Source organism: Chanodichthys erythropterus, chromosome 10 (assembly GCF_024489055.1).
Source record: "Chanodichthys erythropterus isolate Z2021 chromosome 10, ASM2448905v1, whole genome shotgun sequence".
In the NCBI taxonomy this organism is placed as follows: Eukaryota; Metazoa; Chordata; class Actinopteri; order Cypriniformes; family Xenocyprididae; genus Chanodichthys; species Chanodichthys erythropterus.
In genome coordinates this window covers 20,218,231-20,230,000 of record NC_090230.1, presented here as the reverse complement: position 1 = coordinate 20,230,000, position 11,770 = coordinate 20,218,231, and the positions used below count along the sequence as shown (strand labels likewise).

The following is an 11,770-nucleotide window of genomic DNA, read 5'->3' as shown; positions in this document are numbered from 1 at the left end:
GCCTGTAAATTCACAGAGTGTGGACTCCACAGGACAGCCTCCGTTATTAGTATCGCAGGGGTTGATGGGAACGCAGTGTTTGCCATCTCCCTTGAATCCCTCTTCACACTCGCATTGAAACTTCCCGATGGTAAATGAACATTTAGCATTCACGTCACAAATCCCGGGCGAACACACACCTGAGACATTATAGAAAGAGATGATGGATAGGAACTTGTCATAATCACCAGTTGGAGTGTGCTGGTGGGTCACTAGAGGGCACTCCAACCCGGACTGTTCCTCACCACACTTTTGGACTTCATTTCCCATAACCCACTTCCCGGACTCATTATCCCATTCATTGCACCCAGCTGTTTTGTGTTTGTTCATTAGTGTCTGTCTATTTATACCCGGTTTGTTTCAGCTTTTGTTAGGTTGGTTTCATTTACGGTCACCGATTTCACTGTTTGTTTTCTGTTGACTGCTCTGTGGACTTTTGACCCCTGCCTGTCTGATTATGTTTTGGATTACCCATTAAAGCTGCTTTTGGATCTTACCTTTTGTCTCTGTGCCATCCATGACAGAACTCACCTCTTCTGCATTTAAAGGTACACTATGTAAATTTTGGCCCTCTAGCGGTTAAAAAAACAACTGCATGCATTAAGCAGAAGAACTTTGTTTTTGTTGTGCTTCGGCTCTGCGTGACTATGCGGATGAATATGGTCATCATACTGCTCATAAAACATGCACTACTAGGCTTGAGATATGACCAGTTTAGATAGAAAGGATCTCAACAAGCTAGCTGAAGATGTTACTGTAGCTTTATCCAAAGACACAGTGTGGTGAGAAATCGAACCCCCCAGGAATCCTTTAGGAACCCGAGTGATCGCGGATGGTTCAACAGACTTTTAATGTGTAGTTTTTTTAGCACATGATTATAATTCCTACAAAATCATGTTATGAGTTTAAAATGCATTGTAATGACCATTAATGTCTTTTAAATGACATAGTTCATATACTACATAACAGAAGCTATAGGTTGTGAAATCAAGCATTTCTCTTTCTTACTGTTTTTTAGTTAGCTTACGTACTAGCATAGCATACATCTACCCGATTAGCCTGCTAGCTTAGATTATATTAAATTAGGTATGTTTTTTGCTTTCTATATCTGTTTCCAGTTTGTTTTATTAAGCAATATATAGGCATTCATTTTATATTTCAAGCATGTTGTTTGTGCATTTAATGTAATAATAATCATAGTGATGTTTTGATCAGGCATTATCACCTGGGTCCTAAAGGAGACCTGATTTCTGGGGGGACTTGATTTCTCATTACAACGGTACTTCCTTGAAAATAAATACCAGCACAGTGCCACAACCATAATGAAATGACCCTACACAATAGATCATGCTTTACAATGAAATCCACTAGAGAGCTACATACGGCAATTCATCTGTTCAATAAAATACCTTACTCAACTGTTAAATAATAAAAACAACATCTCTGCATCACTTTTACAACATTTCAAATCCCTCAGTTCTCACCAACTCCAAAAAGCCAAGCCAATGTTGATTCTTGTTTTATTACGAGCTCTGTCGCAATCGCTTTTTGCCAGCAGACTCCGCTCTGTTTGGCTTTTGTTTAAAACAGTTGATTTCAGATTTAGAATGCTTTATGTCCACCTTTCTTGCTCATTGTGACAACAAACCTATGCCACTCCCACACCATACACACGTCAAAGTCAGATATGATATGCACAGGTGAGTGACGTATGTAATTTCCTGCAAATCCATCCCATCAGGTCTAAAGTATAAACACTTATAATACTCTTACCTTAGTGAATCAGGTTAAGACAGTTTAAGACCATTTTGGAGCAAAGATTGATGATGTATTGACTCATTATTTATATTTTGATTAATTTTGAACAAAATAAATGTTACATAGTGTACCTTTAAAAGCGACACAAAACATACACTAAATATAACGTTAAATCAGGAAAGTACCTATACACATTTGTCCAATCTTTTTGTATCCCGGCAGACATTCGCACACTGCACCTGCATCCTCTCCTTTACAGTACGAGTAGGCCGGGCAGTTTGAACAAGATGTAGAAACTGCAGAGGAAAAGAACAAATGTGTGATTAAACATAATGATATTTAACGGAAGTATTTGTATATATTTTATGAAAAATGTGACACGGGTAGATTAACTTAAATTACCTTTATCACACTTTGGTCCTGAAAATGGCGGCTGACAGTAACATTCTCCGTCCCCGTCAGGTCCTGAATTACACTTTCCATTCACACAACTGCACTCTATAATAGTTTTATAATTAGACCGTTTTATCTTCAAAAATGATGATTATTAGCTTATGCGATCAGAAATTACTGTCGTACAAATAACAGACCTGAAAGGCAGTGGTCTCCATAGGCATTCGTATTCAAACAGTTCTGGCATGCAAAACCTGTATATCCTTCCTGAAAAATTGTTGATGATGATGATGATTATTATTACTATTATTATAAGTTACAAATGGCCCTGAACAATACATATTTAAATAAATAAATGAGCATCTATTTCAGCAAAAAAGTGTTACATAAAACTGAAGTAGAAGAACATAACATTTAAAAAAGTATCTTTAATTTACTATAAATTATTTATTTAGTTTTTTAGTGCGCTAGTACATTTACATTTTACTTGTCCAGAGGGGATATTTGTTTTTAACAACCCCACAAGTTTGAATGAACCATCAAAATATGAGGAAAATGTTTTATATTTTTAAAATACTATAAATTTAAGGGAAGAAAAAACTAAATGTAATTAAGGTATTTATCTTTAGTAAGAAACGGCAAGCTGCAGCTACAGTTTTTATTTTACTACAAAACAAATTATATAATGTATTTACTTATATAAATTATATTTTACTGCAAGATAAAATGCACTGAAAAATAAAAAGCTCATAGAAAAAGCATAAATTGACTATAACATAATCAGTTATTAATATATTTATGGTTCTCTCGTTTCTGCATGTGTTCATATTTTCTTAGTTTGACAGCCTGGCCAAAAATTATGTCGCACAATTTGGCATGCTTCATTGTGTTATAATTAAAACAACTGACTCCAAGCACAATTACGCAATATGCAATACATTTTAATAATATTTGAATAAAGGGAGAAGAAGTCAATTTTCCTAAGCCGGACATCACTTTTGGCCACTACTGTAAATATAATAAATGCTTGTTTATTAATTAATTTGTTTATTTATTTCAACCAAAATTTTACATAAAATTAACAACAAATATATGAACATAACTCATATTTTTTTAAAAATAATAATTTATTATATATTATTATTATTGTTATTTTAATTTAATTATATTAATTGAAGTGGCAACATAACAAGCAAATATATAAATAAATAAACCAACCAAAACCAATTTTTTTGTAGAGGAATTTAAGTAGAGGAACATAACTGTTGTGATTAATTTTTTTTATTCATTATTATTATTTTATTATTATTATTATTATTTGTTTTCTGTTATTACTTACCCTAGCAAAGCTTATTTAAATCAAATTTAAATAAATAAATAAAGTATCTATTTTAACATAAAAATGTAAAATCAAGGTAAAAGAACATAAGAAGATGGACTTACATTACAAACACACGTGCCATTTCCTGATTCTCCAGATTCACATGTACCATAACCGTTGCACATCTTTCCCGACCAGCTAGGGCAAGCTGGAGAAACACACAGGACTGGTTAGGAAATTCATCACATAGTAGATACTTTCTTACCCAAAGCAACTTAAAGTAAATTTGAACCTGCAGTCTTTGGGTTACCAGCTCAGACATTTAACCAGTAAGTGATATCACTGTACTTGGCTAGTATAGTACAGGAGAAACTGATATATGGTGACCCGAAAAAGTGTAAGGACTTAAATATATTACATATACCTATATATTTCATATAAAGCGATTCATGCATTTTTATGTGTATCTTAAATGTCCAAATGTTTTTGATGTCATTGTAACTCACGCAAACACAGGGGTCCCCAAAAGCCTGGACAGCACTTTTGGACTGTCGTAACCCCCTGACAGGTATGAGCGCACCCTTGTTGCTCCACCTGACGATCCCCGATTTCCACCACATATCTGAAACGGGACAGTACACATTAGACACTAACATACTGAACGAACGGAAAGTAAAAGGCTGGATAATCACACACCTGCAGAATTCGGGGTTCTTGTTGATCTTCCTGAACCCTCGCGGGCAGACGACGGCAGCGGCAGCCGCGCACGATGTGCAGGGAGTTTTGTTCAGGACTGTAACAGGCGCATCGCAGCGATTAGAGGCGGCCTGGAATGACAGAAACACAAATGTGGCTCGCAAATAAGAATGCAAGACCGGTACTGTGCTGTGCACAAATCACATAAACATTTTTAAAAACATGTTAATGGAACAAAAAATAAGAGGTTTATACAAAAATCGAATCTTTCAATGCAAATCCTCTTCGTGTGTTATGTTTTTGTGATGATAACAGTATGAAGCTTTGATACCCAGTTAGCAAAACTATTTTGGCCCAGATCCGGCCCACATACCTTATGGAATAATGGTACTTTGGCGTTCTGCTCCTGTTTGCCAGATCTGGGCCACAGCATAGCCAAGTCAGCCAAAAACGAAGCAAATAAACCAAACCTGACCCTAATGTGGGTCACAGTTTATTTTTGTTCTAACCCTGGAGTTTTTTGCCTGAAGTGGCCTACATCCAGATGCTATCTGGGTATGTTGAGTTCAGATGTTTTGCATATTAATTTACCATAGTATTTATATAAAAATACCATGGTATTATCATGGTACATCCCCCCCCCCCCCATGGTACCACCAGTACCATGGTACAGTGATCAGTTACTAAAAATACCAAAAACGGTATTCAAGGAAGTGCTGTGAAGTACCATAATAATTGGTACTACCATGGTCCAAAAACAAAAATACCATAGTACTATTTAAAAAGTGCATATTCATACATGGTCATTCAATGAATACCATGATATTACCATGGTGCATGGTACAACTTTTAACAAATCATTTAAATAGTTACTTAAAGATGTAGACTCAACTTTTTACACACCTTACTCGAATCTGTCTGTCATACTATCTATAATCATAGTTTAGATCAAAGTACAATATATCTTCTAGCATCAGCAATGTACCATGGTATTGCCACTTTTTACAAGGCGTTTACATATTACTTCAAAGAATACTACAGTATCAGCATAGTACATGTCTAAAAAGAATTTTAAATTAAAATTATACTGCAAAAGAGTAAAGGTTCAATACCATGGTGGACTGATCAATTACCAAAAAAAAAAAAAAAAAGAAAAGAAAAAAGTGGACCTGGTACCATGACAATATCAATTTGTTTAGGAGGTGTACCATTCTATTCATAGAAGTACCTTGGAATACCATGTAAATACCATAAAAATTGGTACTACCTGGTCCAAAAGCAAAAAATAACATAGTATTTTTTTAAGTACATATTCCTTCAATTAATACCATCAATAATACCAAAGTGCATTTTCCTTCGGTTAATACAATGGTATTACCATGGTACATGTCCCAACAATTTAACAAATCATTTAAATAGTTACTTAAACACAAACAAGTTCATGCAACTTACTTGAATCTGTATAATCCACAGTACCGTGAGTCCCAAAATGAGAAGATAAGACATGTCTGCTTCCTCAAAGCCAGAAAAACTCCTAAAAAGTTGTCAGATAAACATGTAACACAAACAGAAATGCCTCTCCTGAGACCGGCCACGATCTCCAGTCACAGGACACAACTGGATATCTCAATTTCAAACATCTCCAGAAAAACCTCTTCAGACCTTCTCGCTCATGTGCTTTCAAGGATTTGCATGTTGAGCAGCTTGACACCAAGTGAGAGAGTTTTGATATGACCACACAGCAGCTTCAAGCTAGAGAAAGGGTGAGAAAAACATCTTTTCCTGACAGGAAAATCACCGGATTTCCTCCAATGCGTTGCCTCCATGTTGGTTTGGGAAGTCGATGTTTGTCAGCTGACAAGATTGCAGGGTTCAGCAGAATTTGAAAACAGTACATTGAGCATTAGCAAAGTTTTTTTAATCTCAAAGGGTCACATAAATATTTAGTGCCAGCAGAGCTAGGGTTAGATTTGAGGTCGCCTTGTTATTCAAAGTGAGAAACCTGTGAGAAAACAAGATATTTAAACAGCGACATTTATGCATTTAGCAGCACGTTTATCTAGAATATTTTATCAGTTCCTGTGGGAATCGAACCTTGGAGTAGTTAGTGCATTGCTCTACCATTTGAGCTACTGGAGTGATAAAATGAGATTTGAGAGATTAACAATCAGAAACTTTTATCTCCTTTTCTTTTTCACTTTAAAGAGTCTTTTTACACTTTTATTTAAAAAGACTTGTTGAAAAGAAGAATAAAAATGTCATTTAAAGAGCTAGTTTCTATTGAATTGCAGTAGATTGAAATTGGAAAGCAGACATTCAATATAGTTAAAAACGGCAGCGTTCACTCCGCGCCACTGCTGTGTCATCAGTTTGAGACTTTGAGAGTTCCTGCTATTGTGTCTGTCTGCTGAATAGTGATACTACTGCTGAGATAAAAAAAGTTTTCAAAAGAAAACAAAATTATGAGCACGTCAGGTTAAAAATGGTCATTATTTAAAAAAAAAAAAAATGTTATTCCAGTTATCTTGAGGGTATTTGTGCCACATAATAATTAGGAGTGTTTGCTAAATATTAAACTTTGGCATTGACCCCTCTTTTTGTGAAGAGGTGTGCTATTACTTTTCCAAGTGCTTTTGGACAGTTTTTGTACAGCATGATGATTTAAAAAAGGCAGAAAAAGTCCTTTAAAGAGGGACTCGTGCAAAATCTAGAGACCAGAATATTACAGAGACTTGAGGTTGGGCTCTTTGTCAGTATGCAACCATCCAGAAAACTCTAGCAAATGCATAATACTGTGCTAATAACAGTCAGAACACCTTAGAAAGCCACTAAAAACACATTTGCAACCATAGTAATGCCCTGGGAACGACCTACAATGGCTTGGAAACTGCTTAGCATTGCACTTAGAAAACACAGAGAAAAACCACATAGCAATGTATGGCAACTTGGCAAGTGCATAGCAACACCCTAGTAACCATAAAGCAATGCACTAAAATCTACTCTTAACACCCTACAAACCACCTGCATGAAAAAAAAAACACTCAGAATACCTTAGCAACCCCCTAGTAACAGCACAGAAATGCACTAAAACTAGTAAGGACACATTTGCAACCACATAGTACCACCTACAATGTCTTAGCAACTGCTCAGCAATTCACTAAAATAAACACAGAGAAAGCCTTAGCTACCACATGGCCGTGTATGAAAAACACTCAGAACATCTTGCCAATTGCATAGCAACACCCTAGTAACCATATAGCAATGCAGTAAAATCCACTCTTAACACCCTGAAAACCCTGAAGTGCTCAGCAATGAACTCCACAATGAAATTAGTAACTAAACAGCAAATCATTAAAAAAAAAAAAAAAAAAAAACACATACACACAGAATACCTTAGTAACTGCATAGAAATGCACTAAAACTAGTGAGAACACATTTGCAACCACATAGCAACACCCTGCTGATCACCTACAATGTCTTGTTCAGCAATTCACTAAACAAAACACAAGAGAAAAGCTTAACGAAAAACCACAATGAAATTAGTTACTGCTTAGCAATGCATGACACTCAGAATACATCAGCAGCTGCATATAGGGCTGGGTATTGACACAAATTTCACGATTCATACCTGGATATAAAACAGATAGAGTAATTTTCTAATTTTCATATTTGTAATATGGAGCATATATTAGCAAAATGTATCTCTTTAGAGTTCATTTTTTTATATGACTAACACTGAATAGCTTTTCTGAGGTAAATGTAACACGTGACATTGTTAGCTGTTTTATTGAAACACTAATTAAGAGATTACATGAGACATGATAGCCTACGGATTTCTGTATGTTTTTTTGTATTTTTTATTTTTTTTTACATACCTTATGATGGTCATTCATGTTTATTTCGTTGTTAATTAGTAACGCGGAAGAGATCGGTTCACGTGCGCTTCACGATGCTGTTTCGTTTGAGGCGGCCAAAGAGAACTTCCATTCCAGATTAAAGAACGCCAAAACGGTATTTGTTATTTAAATTTAGTAATAATTTAAAATCTGAGACTTTGTCTCATATCAAAAGTATCAAAGCACAAAGCTTATTGCGATTTATTGGATGGGAGGCGTGCTACAATATCCTGTTTATGCAACTGAAAATAGCTAAAAGATAGATTCTTGAGATTTAAGAATGGATATCGGTTCATAAAAATGAGAATCAATTAAATTAGATAATTTTTTTTTTTTACCCAGCCCTATTGCATAGTTAGCAACCGCATGCATAATAGGCCTAATGCACTATAATAGTAATAATAATACATTTATTTTATATAGCGCCTTTAAAAGTGTCTTTCTCAAAGTGCTTTACATGAAAACATAACAAAGAAAACACGCTTTAAATACAAAAGATATAAAACAAAGAAATTCAAAAAAATAAAATAAAATGGTTAATCAAGTAAAAGCAATCCTAAAATAAAATGTTTTGAGAAGAGATTTAAAAGTCACTAATGCATTTGCTTCCCTGATGCAGCTAAGAGAGTTCCAAAGCTTAGGAGCATAAGAAGAAAATGCTCTATCACCCCTAGAGCGAAGCCGTGTCTTAGGAACAACTAAGAGACCACTCTGAGAGGAACGCACATTTCAACATGGTGTGTAAGGCATTAAAAGATCAGTCAAGTACTGAGGAGCCAGATCATGCAAAGCCTTATATGTTAACATGAGGACTTTAAATACGATACCTGACAGGGAGCCAGTGCAAAGACTCCAAGACAGGGGTAATATGATCACCAGCCCTGACCCCAGACAGAACTCTAGCAGGCGAGTTTTGTAAATATTGAAGTTGACTCCAGCTAGAAGACCAATACAATAGTCAAGACGTGAAAAGACAAAAAGAGTTTATCAACCTCTCAGCCACTGCAAAGGACAACATAAGACGTAAACATGCTATATTTCTGAGGTGAAAAAAGGATGTCTTAACCGTATTCTGCACAAAAGGCTCAAATGACAGCGTGGCATCAAAGATGACACCAAGATTTTTTAGTTTGCTTTGAAACTCCATGGCAACACCATCAACAGACAAAGTAAGAGAACCACCAGCATTTCGCAGTTGATGAGGAGAGCCGAGGAGCACAACGTCCATTTTAGAGCCTTTTAAAGACAGACAATTATTAAACATCCAAATCTTGATCTCAGTAATACAGTTGGAAAGATGCACAACGTCCACATCTTGACCTGGTCTGCGTATCATTGGCATAAAAGTGATAGTTAAGGTCAAGAGATCTTAGTAGTTGACCAAGTGGATAAATATACATACTAAAAAGTAAGGGACCCAATACAGTATGTACAGAACCAACCTTGGACCTATAGCCACCCATAAAAACAAACTGACTGCGGTCAGTAAGATAGGACCTAAACCAGCCAAGAACTGTCTCTGACAAACCAAATACAGTTTCAAGACGATTAAGTAACAACGCATGATCAATAGTATCGAAATAGTATTGATTGTTCAGTTGGGTCGCAACCACACCTCTAAGATTTTAGCCAGGAATGGAAGATTTGAAATCGTGCGATAATTTGAAAGAGCGTTCACATCAGAATTGCGCTTTTTTTTAAATGGGAGTGACACCACACCGGTTGACATAGAGTCATTTATTATAGCAAAAAACTGAGGGACATAAAGGACTAAAGCAAGTGGAAGCTTTCATATGAGAAATCTGCTTGCAGAGTAACTCTGATTGTAGTGCAGTAAATTTAGAAAAAGCTTACTGTAGTAACTGAACAGCAGACCCAGAAGAACAACAAATATTTGTGCGAACATTATCAACCTTCTCACTGAAAAATTTGAGAAACTAAACACTAAAACTGAGAACACACTTGGAACCTCATAGTAACACCCTGGCAACCACATACAATGTCTTTGTCTTAGCAACTGCTCAGTAATGAACTAAAAACCAATTGAACTAACAATTAACTGCATCAATGTATGACAGATCACTTAGAATATCTTAGCAACTGCATAGCAACACCCCAGTAACCCATAGAAATGCGCTAAAAATTACTGAAAATACAACCACATAGCAATGCCCTGGCAACCAGCTATCATTCCTACCATACCACAGCACACCATAGCAACCATAAAGCATTGTCCTGGCAGTAGCGTAGCCACTCAGAACAATCCAACAAATCCTACAACATCACCATAGCAACCACACACACAACGCCTTAGCAGCTACATAGCAACATTCTAAAATATAGCTCAGAATATCTTAGCAAAAAAACACGCAGTCACCCTGGAAACCACACAGCAACACCCTGGCGACCACCTACAATTTCCTCACCAGCTACATGGCAAAACACAGAACACCTCAGCCACCATAAAGCCCTGCCCTGGCAACCACCCGCCACCGCACTAGCAGACACTCTACCAACATCACCATAGCAACCACCAACCGCCCTTGCAACCACATAGCAATGCCCTGGCAACCACCATCAACATCTTAGCAACCGTATAGATAATCAAAATGTATCTTGGTGTCATACATATAAAAAGATATGAAATCCAATACTGTTTTTGATTAAATCTCACTCAGTCTGTCAAACTCATTCATCTCCACAGCAACAAACAATGTTCAGAAAACATTACAATGTTATTGAAGTTGCAAGGCTAGCACAAACTGCCACAAATCAAATGCTACAAACTCAATGACCCATATTTAATAACCAAACATCAAGCTTTTCACAGAAACAAAGTATACAGTGAATTCAGCATGACCTTCACCCGGGCCAAACGAATAACAGGAAGTGACGGGGTCAGACTGACAATGCCCAGCACTGGACACCTTAAATCAGCAGCACAGAGCAAATGTTTCCTGCCCGCCCTCGCTCGTTTAATGACACACTGTGACTGAAATTATAGAGTTGACACCTGTGTCAGTTTCCCAGAAGCATGGTTTGTGCGTGACCCCGTGTGCGTGTTCGCAGCGGTCAATCAGGCCGTGACTGTTTCATCAACAGGCCCCGTGCCCGCTGGGTTTCAAAGCAGGATCTAATATTGCTGACTCTCAGTCTTCGAGGGAACAACATATGCTGGAGAGACGAGAAGAGGTTTTTTTGGTTTGCTCAACCAGGCTTTTGGTTAGTCACATGACACACTTTAGTTTTCGCTTCTAGTTTACAAGCATTTACCTATAGTATTTCAGAGAATTTATGAATTCAGTAGCTTCTTTTCTAAAACATAAATCCAATAATACTAATAAAACATTAAATATATCTGAACAAAAATTAAATATTCTTTCATAGAGCACTGGCACAAAAAGAAAAGCCAGGGGGGTGAAAACTTTTGAACAGGATGAAGATGTCCAAATTTTTCTTATTTTGTTGAAATCTCTTCTTTTTTTCCATTTAGTACTGCCCTTCAGAAGCAACAGAAGATACATTTTTCCTGGAAGACAAATTAAGTACAGTTTACCTTGATCTTCAAATTCCAAAAGTTTTCACCCCCAAGTCTTAATGCATCATGCCCTTCTGGAGCATCAGTGAATGTTTGAACCTTTTTAAATAGTTGTGTTTGAATCACTCA

The 11,770-nt window shown here is 36.5% G+C and overlaps 1 protein-coding gene across 2 annotated transcripts in view; it reads right to left on the bottom strand.

Annotated features, from left to right (window-relative positions):
- stab1 (stabilin 1) overlaps positions 1–5,954 on the bottom strand; it is a 46,641-nt gene extending 40,687 nt beyond the window's left edge. For both annotated transcript variants that reach the window (XM_067396459.1, XM_067396460.1), the window contains exons 1-8: positions 5,660–5,954; positions 4,208–4,338; positions 4,018–4,133; positions 3,634–3,719; positions 2,388–2,457; positions 2,200–2,295; positions 1,983–2,093; positions 1–179 (exon numbers count right to left, since the gene is read on the bottom strand). The exon at positions 1–179 is cut by the window's left edge and continues 9 nt beyond it. In XM_067396459.1, the coding sequence (XP_067252560.1) occupies positions 1–179; positions 1,983–2,093; positions 2,200–2,295; positions 2,388–2,457; positions 3,634–3,719; positions 4,018–4,133; positions 4,208–4,338; positions 5,660–5,713 (843 nt within the window). In that variant the 5' untranslated portion in view covers positions 5,714–5,954. The remainder of the gene's footprint in view (positions 180–1,982; positions 2,094–2,199; positions 2,296–2,387; positions 2,458–3,633; positions 3,720–4,017; positions 4,134–4,207; positions 4,339–5,659) is intronic.
- Between the last annotated feature and the right edge of the window lie 5,816 nt (positions 5,955–11,770).